Genomic DNA, 18105 nt, shown 5'->3' on the forward strand with positions numbered 1-18105 from the left:
ATAACTTCTGCTTTCATTTTATAGTGAGGAATGTTTGGATAATTTGCTCCTTATCTCACTGTTATTTTAACTGGGTCTACATGTTTCATTAAACCCATTTCATCTCCAGACAAATCCCAAATTTTAGTATTGACTGTCTCTTTTAATTTTTCAGGTAAATCATTTTTTTCAAAAGCAGGAAATAATTTACTTTCTTCTGCTTCAACCATTAACATTGTTAATTTATAAAGGCCATCCTCTTTTTCTGGAGTTTGAAGCTCAATACCATCAGGTGAGCAATATATTTTGCAGTTCATTTTACAAAGGATGTCTCTTCCTAACAAATTTACAGGACTGCTATTACAGACTACAAATCTATGTTTGTCTTTAAATTTGTCAATTTCAACTTTAACTGGTTCTGTTAAATCTGTTTTAATTTGTTGATTAGCTATGCCAACTACTTGGATGGTGTCACCAGAGAGAGGCAGGTTTTCTATTTCCACTGATCTAACAGTAGAACGGGTAGCACCTGTGTCCACTAGAAAAGTGATTTCTACATCATTCAATTTACCATTAACAAATGGACCAGACTGATATAACTCAAGAGTGGCTTCAAGCACACACTCTTCCTCCTCTCTCAGGCACCGTCATAAGTAATCCTCAGACTCACTTCCATCATTCTCTTTCAACCAATATTGTTGAGAAACATTCAACACATTCACTCTTGGTGATCTGTTTACCTGTTCACCTCCGCAGAATCCTGTTTCAGAATTTTATCTCTGCACATTAACACAATTTGGAAGTGGCGGTTGTGGAATCTGACTGCTGATTCACTAACTGTTGCTGTAGCTGCTGCTGCTGATTTATTTCGTTTAACTGTCGCTGTAGCTGTTGCTGCTGATTTATCTCATTCTGCATCTGTGAATTTAATGATGTATTTTTGAAATTTCTGGGCGGATTTTTACACTCACGCTTCCAGTGTCCAATTTCACCTCAATTAAAACATGGGGGTTTCTGCTTTAGTTCTTCAATATTACCTGTTAATTTTGGCTTATTAAAATTACCCTTAAATTTCCCTTGATTCTGGTTAACATTTTTGTTTTCCAAAGTTGCAATTTGTTGTTCAGCCACTTTTACCTGTGCCCACATTGCTTTTCCTTTCATCTTCTTTTGCTTAGCATCTATCTCAACACTGCAGTATTTTGCTTTTCTCAGGATGTCATCAACTGAGAGTGATTGCCAACCAACTATTCCTGATCTGATCATCTCACCAATTTCAGGTTTCAAGCCATATACAAATCTGTATATAAAATGGCAAATATCCTTCTCACTCAGCTTCTCATAACCACTGTATTGTTTAAATACCAGCAGTAATCTTTCATAGAAGGAATGTACTGATTCTTTTAGTTCCTGATTTGGTCTATCAATTTTAACCCAATCTACTTCTTTTGGGGGAATCTTGTTTTTCAACCACACAATCACTTTATCATACAGATTTATAACATCAGGTGAAGGTGCACCTGTTACTTTATCTCGGGCAGGTTCTTCTTTGGGCCAATCTATTGAAATTTTACACTCTGTCCAAAGATCTGAAGGAACAACAATGCCAAAGAATCCATCAAGATCAATCCACAGAACTTTTGAGACCTTAACAAATCTCTCTACCTGTCGATACCATTCCACAGGTTTTTCTCTCAGTCTGGGAAAATCATTTGTAAACAGCAAAATGTCCTGTCTTGTCCATGGAACATGAACATACCCTCCGCCAGCTATTTCTCTCATAGGAAACTCAGTTGCAACTTCCCCTCTTTCTCTTTTGTCTTCCTCTCTTTTCTTTGTCCATTTCACTCTCCATTTGCTTAATTCACCTAAACTTTTTAGAAACACTATTAATTCTTTTATATGAATTATCCTTCCTGTGGTGTTCATGTTTTCAATATCTTTTTCAGAGAAATCTACTCTGTAATGTTTCTGCAAATATTTCTGTCTACTCAAATCTATTTCTAATTCAGCAGCCATTTCTTCTAACTGAATAATATATAAAAAAGTTGATGCCTAGGGCAAAACCTTAAGCTGAATTATTTTCCAAAAGATAAGAGAAATTAATTATCTCTTCCTATGTGAAATATATCACATCACAACAACGAATTCTACTTCATTTACAGTCCTCCATAGTCCATCTGAGTTTCACAACACGATACACGTTTCTAATTGATTTGTTTATTTTTTGCATCAACTAGATTAATTGGTTCCAGGTTATTTTGATTTGTATACCTGAATTTTCAACTACAAAAGACAAAAAACAAACACGTATATCTACATCATTATACACACACATATATATACACAATATCCACACATTGATACCTTTATGACGTTTTTCATATATCCTTCTTCCAAACTGTAGCCCTATTTTTTGAGAAAAGGATGCTTTATACAAAATTAACCAAGCATTCCTATAAACACACGATCTACCAGAACTATAAAGCAGAGAAAAAATAATAAGGTATAGCTTGTTTCAACCTTTCCAATTCTTCAACTCCTAAAGAATTAAATTATACTAAATATCCTTCTTTTGCTGGTGTCTCCTTGAAATGTCGACGCGTTTCAGCCCCATGAGTATGGGCCTCATTAGGACAAGGGCTAATTAAGATCCGTCGTGGTGTGTGAAAGCACACGCCGATAGAGGTATCCTATTTTCTTCCTAGTGGTAGTAATCTTCGTGGATACTGCAAAGATGATAGGCCACTGTATCTATTTGGGCAATGTTCGTCGCTTGTGTCTCTAGGCATCAGGTGAGGTTTCACGGTCCGTTTTGTATTCCCGATAATTTATAAATAGAAAGAATGTCCCTCCACGGCGAGGTCCTTCGGATGCTTCATCAAACGCCAACTAACTGATCATATTTGGTTTTCGTTTTCCATTGTATGCTTTTGCAAATGAACAACAATTCATCATCCTGATATAACTTTAAACTGTCAGGTCCAATAGTGCCAATAATTAATTCCTCTAAATCCGCTTTCAATTTTGCAACATCAAGTAATTAAAATCCTGGGGGCTGTGGAGTTCGTGTCAAATCTATTTTACTCATGCTCTTTTCGGAGTTCCAGAATCAGAACCTGCAATAGATGGAGATTGATCATTTGAAAAACTTTCATTAAAAGTTAAGTCTGGCATCTTTTTCTCTCTGTGAATTTCTGATAAATCTGAATAAAATTTTTCAGCTACTTTCTGAATTTCTGCATTAAAGGGACAGTCAAAGCTGAATGTCTGATTTCTTTTTGATCAAAAACTGGAACAACAGGTCCAATTGTTACTGGTACCGTTACTGAGTCCATACCTTTAGTTAACTGCTGTATTAATTCTTCCTTTGATCTTAAATATTCTGAAATATCTGAAATATCCTCAAGTCTTCATGCTCTTTTTACATTTCCTGGGATTTCATTTCCCTGAACTGGAGATTCAGATGTATCAGTTCTTGTTTTTACTCCTTCAGGAATTTTTGCATTATTCTGATTTAATCTAAGTGGAGACTCATCATTAATTTCTCTAGGAGGAGCACTTGGAGAAGTTCCTTGAGGAATTCTCGGAGTAGACCATGAACAAACTGGTTGATAAGGTGGCGGGCGTTTTGTCTTTGTAATGTAAATCTCTTCTAAAACTGGATCTTTTAATTCACTATCTTCAGCAATATTATTTTTCTTTGTAGAATTCTTTTGACTTATTTCCTCACCAAATCTTGCTGGGTACAAACCATCACACATATTAGCTCGTCTCCAACGACGCATTCTATCTTCATGAGTTTCTCGATTAATGTCTAATTTAGTGCCTCTTGTTACACCTCTGTTTTCTCGTTCTAATTCAAACATCTCATCCTCCCATTCAGCTAACGCCTCAAATTGTGTAGGTCTGGGTTTTGGTACGAGAGACATCATTTTTCTCTCAAATTTTTCAACACTTTAATGTTAAATGACCCATCTTCTGGCCATGCCAATACACCATCATCTTTGGTATATTCCATCCAATTCTCCATCCAAAGGCAAGTATGATAACCATACTCACCTTCCATATAGGCTGCAGGTGTTTTATACTTATGAAGTAATTTTCCACCTCGCGTTTCAATTTTCTTGTCACTTTTGAAAATATTTTTTAATTTCTGAAACCATGTAGGCTTCTTTTCATCATACATGTATTAATAACTCATGTTTTTAACCCCTTAGATGCTCATTACGGAACGGTTCCGTCATGAGGCACAGTGGAGCTGTGCTGATGACGGAACCGTTCCGTCATGACCACACCCATTATCATTATACTCTAGCACCTCAGGGGAATATGGCTAGCAGCGATGAGGTTAAACAAATCCGCTTACTTCAAAAAAGATCGTAAATATTTTCTTGTTGTTCCGCTATTCTAGCCACTCCGCGAGCGAAACTCACCAACAAGCCAATCAGGTTAAGCCACGTCACTACTCTGTTCAGCCAATAGAATTACTGAATTTCAGAATGAGCCAATCAGGTACGAGCCTGTCAAGTCACATGAGCCAATCATCTCCGTTCCACTCCTTGAACTGACCCCTCCTTTACAAAATATTTTCACAGCGCCATATTTTTACAAAACTTTAATGGAATTCAGTTAGTAACTTCACATAAACAAACCATTTGTCTGTTTCGCTAAAATAAAGAGATAGCTTTTTCAAACAAACAAGTATGCTTTCGCGTGAAATAGACGACGCTATTTTCACAGAATATTTAAATTCGTTGATAGAAACAAGTAGCCTTGTTCTACCCTTCTAGCACATATAATCATACAGAAAGAATCCCTAACCATTCATACATGAAATTATTGGTAGGACTTTAACCCGCTAAAAAAAATCCTCACTTGCCAGTAAGAATAGACAATGCTTCCCTACCCTTCACTCAAGCTTGGATAAATTATACTACTCTTTTCGCAGTGAGTTTTAAAACAGGATAGTTGTCCCTATACTCAAAAACTACGATTTCATAGACAATCCTCACTATACATTTAACCTAACATACCTAGGATCCCTAAACTTGTGCTGTACGTCCACAACACTAGTGATGTATGTCAATACCACTATTTTGAAACAGAACAAATGCACTGTGTAACCTCACTTGTCACACTTATTTTTTGCCGGCAAACCAGGAATTTTCACACTACTGGAAAAAACCTTTTGACTACATGTAACAACTGAACAAACTTAACATGTTTTAGACATGTATCCTATGTATCTACCATGTAGCATGTCAGTTACCATAGTAACCGTAACTCTGCTACCAAGTAATTGATCCAGCGCTCCTAATGAAAAACTGTCTCAAAAACACTACTCATCTTCACAACATCACCATTAATCATAAATCACTACTAAGGCCCATAAACTAAAGAGATAATTTTGAGCAACTATATCATGTGACCTAATTAAACACACTATTCATATTTACAAAAATATATACAACTGCAGTTTATCATTTCTTACCATGGTTTTAATCATACGACATTTAATTAAGTCACTAAGGCGAATGGATCTAATAATGATAACTAGACCATGAATAAACAAGACCAGCTTGTCATTTCAAAAATGTTATTATCTTTATTTTATTCAAGGAAAGAGCATTTTTATTCAGAAATCATTATTTTATTAGCACTTTGAAAGCATCATTCAAGGAAAGGCACATTAGTCTGACATTTTTAAAAAGGTAAATCAATCAGCATGAAGTAAAGCAAAATAATAGTTTCCATTCCCTAAACTCTATTTCCCTGTCTAAAACTCTCTTCACCTAAAAGAATATTTAATTAAGTCTGCTATCCGGTCCAGAAGTCCATCAGCACGTCATTCAGGAATCGGGAAGCAAGAGCCCCCTCCTGCCTGTAGGGCCATATTTTATACCTTTCTAACTAGCTAATCTTCTCAAAAAGTGTTCTTTTTCGTTGCCATCAGAGTTCTCATTGGCTGACTTATGTCAGACCATCCATGTCATCACCGCTTTCAAACCAAGAACGGGCTCTTCTTTAGCCCTATTGTTCGTGTCATTTCGCTTCCTCAAAAATGTTTCAAAATGAGTTCATTCGAGTTACAATTCTCTACTTCCTTGCTTTGGCAATCCTGCCGCTTCCTGTCCTTGGACAAAACTCCATGAGGAGCACAATATGCATGTCTTTTATTTAACAGTAATTTCTGACAAAATTGTCATCGTGGTAAAACGTTCCTCTTCTCGAGTGTGCAAGGCTCTTCTCTGGACAGGTTTCAAAAACGCCATCTTTTTGTAGGCCCAAAAGGCCTCTCAGGAAACTAGTATTTAAACAAACACAAGACAGTAATTAATTAGAGAATTGAGACCCATTCTGTTACCCACCCCCTCTTCTAATTATTAACCGGGTTAATTATGTTACCTAGCCAAAGCACAAAAAGCAGCTTTCATATTAACCTTCTTCTTTTAGGCCATAAGGATCCTCCACGAGCTTTTGCCACAGAAAAGACACGACAAACCATATTGCACACAAATAATATACAACATGCCATTAATTAAACAGCTGCATTTAATACTGACAAAGACAATAGACAAGGTTAGTTTATTATTTTTCCACGTACTTGCAAATGCAACATAGAAGCACATTAGTCCCGCATGTAGTGTCTGCAATTTTTAAACTAAGTTGGTTATTTATTTCAACACATGCTATTAGTACTGTTATACTTATTATGGAAGTTTAACTTTGCGAGTTTGAACGAAATGTCATTCAACATCTCGCTCCATCCCCTTCTACCTGTGTTTGGTACTCGTTTGTAACACGCACACGTCACTTTTCTCTTGTAACACACTGTTTGCTACCTCTTACATTTTGTTTGCTTGAGATACTTGCACAAGTGCCACAATTGCCTACGTAACGCTTGTTTTTGTGCTCGAGTGTCTGCCATGTATTGCAGTATTATACCTCTACTTGTACTTGTACGCTTTTGTAACCTGCACACGTCACTTTTTCCTCCTGTAATGCACCGTTTTCTACCTCTTGTATTTTGTTTGCTCACAATTGTCATTTTTGCCTCATGTAACTTAACGTTTGCTTTTGTAATTTTGTTCACTTGTAAATGTAAAGAATGACGGTCCAAGTATACGAGGAAAAGTGAGTTTATTGGACAACAAGCAGGTACAACCTTATCCTGTCGGGCTCCGCACATAACAGTTACTTCCCTACGTTCTGGATTGTACTAGTGGTGCATCATCCAACACTATGGTAACTGGAGAACGCACCACGAGCACGACGCCACGTCTTCTCTCTTTACAATAATAAAAACAAAAGAACAATAAAACTACACAATACAGTTTGCAAAATATCTTCACAAAATAACAATGCATAATGATAAAATAACAATGCATAGTGATAACTGTAACCTAACCCACACCCCCCTTCGAACAATAACCTCAAAAAGAAAGGAAAAAGAAAAAAAACAAAATTACAGAAGCATAAGATAGTTTACATCACATAGCTCCTAAAGCGAGTAGGAGCTTTAATTTGTCTACCTATGCGTGTGGTATGCAGGTTACAAGCAGAAGACGAAGGAAGCAGGGTGGACGAACTAGTGGAAGGCAACTGAGGAGGAGACAAGGCAGGTAACTGTGGAGATGATTGCAAAACATTACTAGTAGAAGTTCTAACAGCTTCCTTCTCAACAAAATTACCTTGCATGACTTCATCCCACATCCATTCAAAAGACGGGTCAGGTCCAGTGTTGCCCCTTGAAACTGAAAAGTTCCCCTTACATTTTGCCATCCTATTATGATGCCAAACCTGGTTATTGCTCAGCTTAGCAGACTTCGCGTATAACTCCACAACCTGCAATGGATCAGAAAATTTACTTTGACCTTTCTTAACCTTAGTGTCAAGTTCAACTCTGACCCAATCCCCAACTTTGAGTTCAGCCTCTTTAGTAACATTTTTCCTTCCAAATTCACTAATGTGAGAATCTTGAATTTTCCTTAATCTTGAACGAACTAGGGCAGGAGACCACTTACCACAAATTTTCTTAGAGTTCCACGCAACATTATCCTTAGTAAAAGGCTCCCTACCTCTAAGGATCCTGAACGGACTATAGTTAGTACTTGTGGGAGTGATTCTATAGGCCCAAATGGTTTCAAGCAATTCATTTTCCCAATCCTTATCAGCACAAATAGAGGCCTGGATGCTCCCCATGATTACTCTGTTGAATCTCTCAACAATGCCGTTCCTGGCGGGATGGTAAACAGGAGTCTTTTTAGGAGTGATACCATTCCTCTCTAAGAAATTTAAAAAAAACTCAGATCTAAATTGTGGACCATTATCAGTTAAAATGTTCCTCAGAACACCTTCTTGCAGAAATAACTTGCGAAGAAACGCAACAACAACTCTCGCATCAAATTTCTCAGTTACCTTAACTTCAGGCCACCTGGAGTAATTGTCAATCACAACTAGGATATGTTTGATACAACCTTCACAATTCTCTACAGGACCCAGCCAATCCATGCTCAAATCCTCCCAAGGATAAATAGGAATGTGTCTAAAACCCGGAGTAGGTTTAAATACACATAAGGATTTATCTGCTTTAGCACAAATGTCACACTCTTGAACAAACCTCTAAACCTCCCTGTCCAATCCTGGCCACCAATATGATAATTTTACTCTAGACTTCAATTTCATGATGCCCAGGTGACCTTCATGATTGATAGACAGAATGTTGTTCCTTAAGAAACAACGAACAATAACTCTTTCACCTCTACACAAATGGTCGGCATCATCAATGCAAAGCTCATCTTTGACTTCCCAAAAAGGTTTAAGCTCGTCCTTCAAATTCGATTTATGTGGCCACCCATCAACAACATAGATACGGATAGAGCTCAGATTCTCGTCTTTAATACAGCACTCATCCCACTCTTTCTTAGAAATGGCCACTAATCTTTGGTCATTGTCCTCATGAATAACAGCAACCTCACTAGACTCAAAAGAGTCATATGAATCCTCACAACCAGGTAAGGGAGAACGACTTAAGTAATCAGCAACAACATTCTTTTTGCCAGGAAGATATTCAACATCATACGTATATCCAAGTAACTTAAGACTCATTCTTGCAAGTCTTGGGGTGGCCTTCAACATCCCTTCAGAGGTAAGGATTTTCAGTAGGGGCTTGTGATCTGTTCGCAATGTGAATCTAGTGCCCCAGACAAATTGTCTAAATTTTCCAATACTCCATACAACGGCTAGCATTTCTCTCTCAATGACTGAAATCTTCCCCTCGAGAGTGGTTAAAGATCTGGATGCGAAAGCAATTGTAACCTCAAATCCATCACCCCCAGACTGTGAAAAAACAGCCCCTAATCCTTTACCACTGGCGTCAGTAGTGATTATGTTGTGAGAGGTGTGGTTAAATGCTTGGAGGGGAAATGCATTAACAATCTCATTCCTTATGTTATGAAAGTCGTTTTGTAACACAGCATTCCAAACAAATTCTTCTCTTACTTTGAGTAGTTGTCTAAGATTAAAAGTCTTGTCAGCAAAACTCCTCACAAATTTTGAATAAAACTCAACCATCCCTAAAAATGACCTAAGATCTTTAGAATAGGGAATAGGAGCATTTTCGATTGCTTCAACCAACTTCTTTTTTGGAAAAATGCCTTTTTCACCCACTTCATGCCCTAAATAGGTCAAGGAGTTCATACCAAATTTAAACTTTTTCAATTCAGCTGTTAACCCATTGCACTCAAGTATTTTTAAAACAGATGTAAGTCTTTTGTCATGGTCATCTCTGGCTTTGCCCATTACCAGTATATCGTCCTAGAAATAAGTTACGCACTCCATGCTCTTGAATAACTTATGCATCAGGCGTTGAAAAACGTCCGCTGCCAAAGCCAGACCAAACGACATTCTTATGAATTGATAGCACCCAAAGGGAGTTATGAATGCCGTTAGTTTTTTACTCGTCTCGTGCAGAGGAATCTGATAGTAAGCCGATACCAAGTCTATAGAAGAAAACCATTTTATGCCGCAGCTTTGTGCTAAAAGTTCATCAATCCTGGGGAGAGGAAATTTATCGACTACAATGTTTTTATTCAGGTCTCTTAAATCAATGCATAAGCGGAGTCGGCCGTCAGATTTCCTAGCAACGACCAATGGAGCCAACCATTCAGAGCTTTCTATCGGCTCAATGACTCCCTTCTTTTCTAAGATGTCCAATTCCTACATGACATCTTTCCTGACGCTCAAGGGGATGTTCCTTGCTTTATGGCAAATTGGTTTGGCACCATCTTTTAAAATAATTTTGTGTGTGAAACCAATTAATTTCCCAATTTCACCTGAAAAAACTTTTGGAAATTGCAGAGTTATTCTGTCTAGGAATTCTTTGTTATCCTCTTCAAGGATCAAAACCTGAACATCACTTCTAGCATTTAAGATGATGCCTAATGCACCTTGATCGATCCAGCCAAGAACGGATGGACCAACTTCAGCAACATATAACTTGCCCAAACACTTCCGCCCTTCAAATTCGAAAATTTCCTCAACAAACCCCACCATGGGAATTTTTTTACCAGTACCCGTAACAGGCTTAATATCAGGTGGCAGTAACTCCTTTTTTAAAACATCTGCGAATAATTTTTTCCATATATCACGTTTAACAATCGTGTAAGGGGAACCAGAATCAGGTACAATGTTAATTAAAACTCCCCCTATTAAGATGTCACAAGTGGGTTTTTTAGATCTACAGTTTACGTTCAAAACAGCGTTCTCATCTTCCCAAAAGTCAAGGATGCAGAAGATGCTGTCATCACTGGATGCATCATAGTTCTTAGCATTTGGCTCGTTAGAGTCATCGATGCATTTTACCATTTTCTTATCTTTCCCAGATTTGAATTTACACACTTTAGAAAAATGTCCTATCTTATTAAAAAAATTACATTTTGATTTTAAGGCTGGGCATTTTGGATCATTGGCATAATGTCCATTGAACCCACATCTGAAGCAGCTAGGGATGCCTTCTTTTTTATCTTTAAAAGATGGACAAGGATTGGCATTTTTTTATAGGAGACAGACGATTTATAATTGTTCTTTTTGGTAGTTCTGAGACACTTTGCTAACAATTAGGCCTTCATCTTTATCATTATCCTTGACAGCAACTTTGGCGCATCTCTTAGACATCTCTGCCTTCCTAACAATAGCGAAAATTTCGTTAAGTGGAGAATCTCCACAAGTCCAAAGTTTTTCTTGAATAGAAGTATTGTTGCAATGCATTACTAATTGGTCCCTAACAAAACTATCATGAAGGGTGCTAAACTCACAATTAATGGCTAACTTTTTAAGAGATGAAACATAGTCTTCTACAGACTCAGATCTACCTTGTTTCCTTTTAAAAAACTCATACCTGCTTATTCCTACACAAACTGGAGGGTGGTAATGCATATCTAAATCCTCCAGAGCATCCAGGAATACAGTGTTGTTATCAGCTCTAACCTTTTTTTCCATTTGATTAAAAATTCTATTGCCTTCAGGCCCTAGGCTATGTAGAAGCATCTTTTTCTTTCTATTTTGAGAGAAAGTATCATCTTGTTCTTCTTCTAAGGCCTCTATATAGTTTAAAAAGTAGACCTTCCAGTCTGACCATTTGATTGATGGTTCACCAGGACGGGGCAAGAAAGGAATAGGAGTATTCAACACTCCCTGTGATGCCATAGATAACAAATAAAGTTAACCTGAAAATAAAGCGTTAACAATAAAGCAGAATAACAAAATCGAAATATACAGCAGGTATAATGAGTTAAGAACAATAAATACAAGTATAAAGAAAGGTGTGCATGTCACCGAAATTGTTCAATCTAACATGCGACAATGGTGTGCATATCACCGTGGAAACAAATCTTCAGAACTGAAATTGTTCAATGTGACATGCGACAATGGTGTGCATATCACTGTGGAAACAAATTTCAGAATACTCCAATGTTTCTTAAATTTACTGAAAAAAAATAAAATAGTACCTTGAGTCCGTTCGAGTAATTCCGAAAACTTACGATACTCGAAAATGAAATAAATAACACTCGTGGGTAAAAAGACAAGCAAAAATGAACTTGAGGAAATTGATAGAAAGGCAAGATGGAGTCACGTTGCGTGACCTTGATCACGTGATGATGAGAAGCGTGACGTGACGGAGGTGAACTTCACCGCGTAGTAGAGATTCCGTCGGACGTCACACAACCAACAGGGGAAGAATGGAGAGCTTCACCACCAGAACGTGCCTCCCGCTCCCGAACGTTTGCTCGATTTGAAGAACGCACAGGTACCGTTTTATTTCGCCAACGAAGTACTGTTGTCTTAGCAAAAAAAAAACAACATGAAACTTGAAATGGCTAAGTTGAAATTGTATTCCAATTAAAATAACGAGTACCAACAACTTGTGCAAATAAGTGATTATCGAAATATTTTAGTCAAGTAAGGTAAACTGAGTTTAACGAACATTACTCCAGAGGATTATTATAAAAGTTTAGATATCACCCACGATATCAAAAGATTCAACACGTCGGTACTCACGGTACACAATGTTCCTCAAGGAGTTCAATTGCTTAGGAAAATGAAGCCTTTTCAAATTTAAAATCCAGGAAAGGAGTGAAGGATAAAAAAAAATGTCTGCATAGGTTCTTGATCTTCCTGCTTGTTAGTAGAAATCAGATCCCATCTTCTGTCGCCAAAATGTAAAGAATGACGGTCCAAGTATACGAGGAAAAGTGAGTTTATTGGACAACAAGCAGGTACAACCTTATCCTGTCGGGCTCCGCACATAACAGTTACTTCCCTACGTTCTGGATTGTACTAGTGGTGCATCATCCAACACTATGGTAACTGAAGAATGCACCACGAGCACGCCGCCACAGTAATGTTTCTCCTCATGTATCAGTTCACTTCTGTTCCTACTGTGAAGTGCTCTGACACCTTCGGGTAAAGTCCACGCTATATAAAAACGCATAAATTAAATAAATAAATAAAATAAATTAAAGGGGCAAGATGCCATATGTTGCGGAGAGAATGTTTTTTTTTGGGAGGGGGATCGGAATCGCACGCAAGTAGCTGAATTTTGACAGACGTTCCTGCTGCTCAATACAAATGGTACGACAATGTTTAGGTGGCGAAGTTTCCAACAGCTGCGTATATCGTTAGCATTGTACTTTATAAAATCGTTTGCTTGTAAAATAAAGACGTTTTAACTGTCCTAAAACATATACCGAGAGTAATTTAAACGGCATACATGTATTTTCAACGTACCGGCTAGTTTATTAAACTGAACCCGCATAGAACATAACGCTCGTTCAGACACAAAGCAGCATTTAAGAATATTCTAAAATGGCCGCTACATTCACAGCCCTCCACGGTGTGAGTTTTAATACCAGCATGTTAAATCTTTTGACATAGTGTTCGGATATAGGTACATGATCTGGGTGAAGCGTTACTCTTTACTGACGAGTAGCAAAGATTGACTTTGGTATTATTACGTACCACCTCCCTCCCTATTAAGTACCGAATAGTTTACTCTGATCAATATATATTTGGTTACACGTATCACAAACCAACATGTCCGCCAGTGTGGTAGCGTGACTTCCCCATAAACATAGAAGAAGTACTACTCGGTGGTGCTCTCTGCGCACTCTGTGAAACACCACTACAAGCACACGTGAGCCAGCCCACACTTCCAGGATCTAGTGAAGGATTGTTTCTGTTTTAGAGTTCGTAACTGTCATACCTGTAGTAGCAATGATGGCTCTGGAGGTGGACAGCCAACGTCCCATCTCTCCTCAATCAGAGGGTAAGTTGTGGCTATCTATGGATAGGTTAGGCGAAGCGGGAGTAACTCCTGGTGGCCCATGTGCGTGGTAGACTGGAAGTGTAGTATCTGTACGGTCACTGGACACTGGGAAAGGGTACTGTGTGAGGAGTCGGACGCGGCCGGCACACTGAGCACAGGTCTGCACACTGAGCCCAGTCTTTCAGAACATGTGTAGGCTCGCACCGCAGGGTTACTGAAGCTTAAGCTATAAACGAGTTACATACCTGACAGACCGGATAATATAATTTTGTTTGCGCATTTCGTTCATATTGTATGTGAAATGTTTTTTCATGCTACCCTACTACATAGTATATTATGGGAATCTATCCAGGATGATTTCCCTCTGTTTACAAGTTGTTACTCTTTAGCTCGCAGCCTAATCGCCAAAGAATGTTTTGCTTTTAAGAAATGTACAATAGGAGACACGTTAACCATGTTAGCCAGCCTTAACCGCGCTAACCATGTTAGCCAGCCTTAACCGCGCTAACCAGTCTCTTCCTAATCAAATAAATGAGTGTTGGAAATATACTATGCTAGATAAATGGGTATTATAAGCCTACTTACACTAAAAAATGGATAGTCATCACGTAGTCTGCTCTGATGGTTCAGGGGAATAAAGCATTAACTCCAGTAATATGTGTTTAACGGCATGGTCAGAGGTTTGAATCCATTTGACGCCACTCAGCCTTTCATCTTTCAGAAGTTGATAAGGGAGTGCTATTTAGTTGGGAAACAATAAACACTGGTTATTCAGCGTCAAGTTGCCCCAAAAGATGAACATGTGCTTTAGTTTCCTTTGATAGGCATTGGGCTCTGGGCTCAAGCTGTGTACGGTGCCAGCTGAAGCCTGTGTTATTTTGAATGGTAGCAAGGATTAACTCCTGGGTCTAGCAAGGTTGCTAGAATGAGCAGTTTGTTGTTCATATACACTTCACTGGTGCTGTCGTTTGGTATTTTTTTTGTTAATCCTAAATGTATTATGATGGGTCTTGCCTTCCTTTTTTAAGAATCATCCCCCCCCCCCCCCCCGCTTTTAGGAAATGCTGAAATGTTATGATTAATAGCATCCTCACCACATGTTGACGTTGCTATGGCATACTTCTCTTTAACTGGCTATTCCCTCTATAGGCACTTAATGTCGCTCCAGAGTGTTGATCTTTGACTAGCTTCAGTTTGCAAATTATGTTGTCTGAGTAGACGGTGCTCTGCTAGTGGCTGTTTATTTTTATAGCCTTATAGCCCGCCGTAGAGGGCTATACCGGCTATTAAAGGCCCTCTCCAGCGTTCAAGGCCCCGATCCGAAGGCGAGGGCCTTTAACAAGGGAGAGGGACTTTAATAGCGGTATAGCCCATCTACGAAGGGCTATATGGCTATTAGAACATTCTGTCACTAGAGGGCAGAATGTTGTAACAAAAAAAATGCCTTTTGGGAGCGTGAGGGGATTGGAATCCCCTCAGGCTCCCTGAAGCCTTTGTTCACAGCCAGAGCTGTGAACAAAGAAAACATTGGAATGTTGGAGCTCCAGGCTTATACCAGCCATTATAAGCCCAGAGCACTCCATTGTTTTCAATGGAGCTTCCAACATTCCAATGTTCTAATATTGCTTATTATTTCTATATTATTTTCCTTCAAGTTTGTTTGGGGCTGTGGCTGTCAAACATGTCTAGCATCGAGCATGACAGTGGATGGCATGTTAGCAACACAGATGGTGAAAATACAAATCGTGGAGTAAACCAGTCTTATTCGGAGCAACCTGAAAATTATCAGCCTCATATCTGGTATTTTGTCCTTTGCATTGCAGAGCCTTTCTCAGTGTCTTTGTGAATTTCAGTAAAGCCTTTAACCTGCAGCCGTTAACCTGGATTGTATTGCATTGCAAAATGTGCACATATTTGTACACTTAGTACCCTAAAGTGCTTCCTTGCATGGGTAGCACGCTACGCCATTTAGGATGTGTGGTCAGAAGTGTGTTGTCTTTGTTTTGATCTTATGTGTGAAGTGTTTCAACGTCGTGTGTGATGATCACAAAGGAGCAGTTATTGTGCTAAAGGACATAGTACTTAAGTGTAATGAAAGAAGAGGTGTGAGAGAAGGCGCATAGTTGAGGATTTTCAGTAAGGTGACCGCTTTTAGCAGCTCTGCAGGTCCCTTTATGAAATTTATTATGATCCTGTTCCACTTAGCTGGTTATTTTAACTAGGTTTCCCATTCAGAGATATTTTGTTTAAAGTTTATGGTCCTGAGCAGCCTTTATTTGGAGATAGAAATGGTGGAGAAATCTGCTGGGATGGACTTTGGTAACCTCATTCCATAGCTGATTGTCATTTTGAGTTGTCAAAAGTAGTCACAGTTTGTAACATGTTGGAACCTGCAGTGGTGGACTATACTAAAGTCTTCCATTGGCCAGCAGAATCTCTTAAGTTATTCCATGCCTGTTGTGTTGTGATGGGTGGCTTAATGCTGTGAACTGGTACACTACTGGGCGACAGGACCCATAGAAATTTTGTTTTATGTAAGTGTCGGACTGTCTCACAGAATAAGGGAATTATTTTGTAGCCTGTGTGAACTACAATCGACTGCCTGACCTTTTGAGTGTATGGTATTAGCGTTAGTGTGGGCCAGGATGGTTTCGTATTGTGGTTGCATTATATGGGACTTGTTGCCCTTGATAAGGCATAACATCAAATCAAATAATAGTTTATTTTTATTAGTTAACAAAAACCATCACAATATACATATAAAAGCAATCCTTTTTAAAATAATCACTTATCCTAGAAACATGAATTAATATTGCTACAGCTCAGGATAATCTTATTGTCTTGATAAAAAACATTATCATTGTAAAATGTATTCAGTCATTAATATAGATACTCTTCACCGATGCTCTAAATCGACGTACACCTCAATATAAAATTCACAACTCTCTAAGTGTCAACATTTTAGTACTGTTTTAACAGGGTATAAATATTGTGTAGTCATTGTACAAGGCAAATTCTTCATGCTATGGTATGTAGCTCACAATTCTGCTTAACTGCTTTATCGTGAATTTGTAAAAATTTCAGAAGTTTGCAGTTTAACTGAGGATCTGTAGGGGCCAGACTTCTCATGATGGCTGTTCTACACGTACGTATCCCTCTCTCATTAAATGGGTGTTTTAAAGAGTGTGCGGCGTACATTATTCAATTTGGGACATGTGGTGACCAAATGCACAAAATCCTCATTCGGAGCATCACATAGTCTGCACTTTTTTGGTCCTTTGTATCTCCATTCTGGTATGTCTGACAGAGACAGCAGTTCACCTAAACGCATGGCCAATAGTTTTTTCTTAAAATACACCCGATATGTTAAGTGTAGATAAGTTGCCGGTTTCAATGTGACATAGGTTTGAATTGTCATCCAGGCATGGGATCGCTGCGAAAATATGCTTTTGTCCTTAACTAGCGAATGTATTTTTGCAGTTTTGTTCATGGCTTGGCAAAAAGTGGTATGCAATAGATTCAAGTCCCATAAGTCACCCGTATTGACACTGATTCCCATTGAGCACTGATCAGAGGGCTAGACTGATTGTTTTGTAATTTATGCATGGATTTAATGAAGTGATATCTTCTTGCTATGATTTGTTGTGTCAATCCGAATTCCAAACAAATTTGAGCAGGGGAGACATTACAGGGCAGACCAAAGACCCGTCTGTATATTTTGACTTGTAATCTATCCACCATTTTGGATTCCTTTCTATGCATCACTGTGCTTGCATAAGTAATAGATGGAAACAGTTTAGCTTTGAATATAGAGAGCAATGGTTGATAAGAGGGGCCATCTAATTTTTTTGCAAGTAAACTGAATGAATGTTTTATAGCATTATTTTTCCTAACCATATATTGTTGGTGTACACGGAAGTTAAAATTTTTATAAAATTGAAACCTAAATATTTATAAACACTGACTTCTTCTATGGTTACATTATCCAGCCTGATCTTTAGTGCAGCATGGGGATTATTCCCAATACGCATGTTTTTTGTCTTGGTAATGTTAATTTCCAATTTATTGAGTTTTGTATATGCCGCAGTTTCTTTTATCAATCTTTGAAGTCCAATTTCTGTGTGATTCAGCAGCACAATGTCAGCATATAGTATATGGGATATCTTTAGTGAACCTAACCTTGGAGCGGGCAAATTGACTTGATGTAGTTGGTTGGATAAAGCCGCAGTAAAGAGGTTGAACAGGTGTGTCGCTAGCACACACCCTTGCTTAAGATTCCTTGCTGTTGGTATTTTTCT

General features: G+C 38.3%; 1 protein-coding gene across 1 annotated transcript in view; it reads left to right on the forward strand.

Annotated features, from left to right (window-relative positions):
- The first annotated feature begins 13627 nt into the window (after window positions 1-13627).
- RRP15 (ribosomal RNA processing 15 homolog) overlaps window positions 13628-18105 on the forward strand; it is a 239079-nt gene continuing 234601 nt past the window's right edge. Inside the window, exon 1 of the mRNA XM_086927908.1 lies at window positions 13628-13807. Coding sequence (XP_086784034.1) covers window positions 13756-13807 — 52 coding nt within the window. The 5' untranslated portion in view covers window positions 13628-13755. The remainder of the gene's footprint in view (window positions 13808-18105) is intronic.

Source organism: Lissotriton vulgaris, chromosome 6, assembly GCF_964263255.1.
Source record: "Lissotriton vulgaris chromosome 6, aLisVul1.2, whole genome shotgun sequence".
Taxonomy (NCBI): Eukaryota; Metazoa; Chordata; class Amphibia; order Caudata; family Salamandridae; genus Lissotriton; species Lissotriton vulgaris.